Source organism: Morone saxatilis, unplaced genomic scaffold, assembly GCF_004916995.1.
Source record: "Morone saxatilis isolate NCDOM2014 unplaced genomic scaffold, NCSU_SB_2.0 Contig20, whole genome shotgun sequence".
NCBI classification, from domain to species: Eukaryota; Metazoa; Chordata; class Actinopteri; family Moronidae; genus Morone; species Morone saxatilis.
In genome coordinates this window covers 21641094-21642333 of record NW_023339763.1, presented here as the reverse complement: position 1 = coordinate 21642333, position 1240 = coordinate 21641094, and the positions used below count along the sequence as shown (strand labels likewise).

At 35.9% G+C, this 1240-nt stretch overlaps 1 protein-coding gene across 1 annotated transcript in view; it reads left to right on the top strand.

Annotated features, from left to right (window-relative positions):
* The window catches only part of thap12a (THAP domain containing 12a), a 4333-nt gene that overhangs the window by 536 nt on the left and 2557 nt on the right, over nt 1–1240 (top strand). Inside the window, exons 2-3 of the mRNA XM_035666654.1 lie at nt 661–778; nt 1030–1128. Of these exons, the coding sequence (XP_035522547.1) occupies nt 661–778; nt 1030–1128 (217 nt within the window). The remainder of the gene's footprint in view (nt 1–660; nt 779–1029; nt 1129–1240) is intronic.

The window sequence follows — 1240 nt, the reverse complement described above, 5'->3', positions numbered from 1 at the left end:
TATATTATTCCTGACAAATCCATAAGCATACATTTTGTGATGGCATTAGAGGAAAAGCACGTGTAATTGGTAACATTTAAAATGGCTGCATTCCATTTAGGTACCCACTGACTTACTGGGACACTTGATGGAAAGAATTTATTTCACAATGCATGCTGTGAAAAATATTATTATTCCCAGCAGGACCACTTAAGAAAGTTTTTTTTCATTGGCTACTTGGCTGCTATAGTGACTTCACTTGTTGGTGTATTTAACTGTAGTAATATGTGCATGTATCCATCCATACTTTGCATATTGATTGCATTTTGGGAAACATGCATTTGTAAATCAAACAAAAGATAGTCTAACCTGTTGGAATTGCCTTGCTGCATTACAACTTATGCAACCTCACCTGTCAACAGCAGGTGTGGTTATAACTGATCATGCTATCCTCAACTGAAAAATACAACACTTATCCCCATCATTGTCATCAACCAATAATATATGATTGTTTTATACATTTCAAGCTCTTGTTTTTGTATCATTTACGTTGAGATTCTCACTTATTGCTACAAGTAATTGCAGACTGGAAAAGCATGCAGCATGTTGTTGATAGGTTGTTTAAAATAGCCCAACCTCAAAGCCAAAATGTCTAATGTTTTGTTTAACTTCTCCTTTCAGGTCTAAGAAGTGGGTTGAAAAATGCCAGAGGCAAGATCTCAAAGACAGCTCACCAGACCAGTTGTACAGATACTACAGACTCTGTGGAAAACATTTTGAAACGTCTTTGATTCATATTGTAAGACCAAACTGCAGAGGGCACTGTGACCCCAGAGTCTGCAATACTTTTAATATAATTTCCATACTTTTAATATAATTTCCAATCTTAAATAAAATGTACAATTCAATAAATACACTATATCACGTAGTGCGTAGTGAATATGTGGGTAATGTAGGTTTTAATACAAATTCAACATAAGTAATATTTTTGTTTGAGTCTTAATATTTGCTGTATATATTGAACTTTTTTGGCTTGACTTTGTTTTCCAGGATGGTCAGAGTGCAGTGTTGAAGGATGATGCCATACCAACTATCTTCGATGTGCCAAGCCAACCTCAAAATGGGCAGGTGAAGCGCAGTAAAGAGACGGTGGGTAAAAGAAATCCCAATATTTTTCAAAGCAGCCATTTTGACCATACAATAGCAGCACCCTGACTCTGTTTGACCTAAATGGAACGGAACCTTGATTAGTATCATTGGT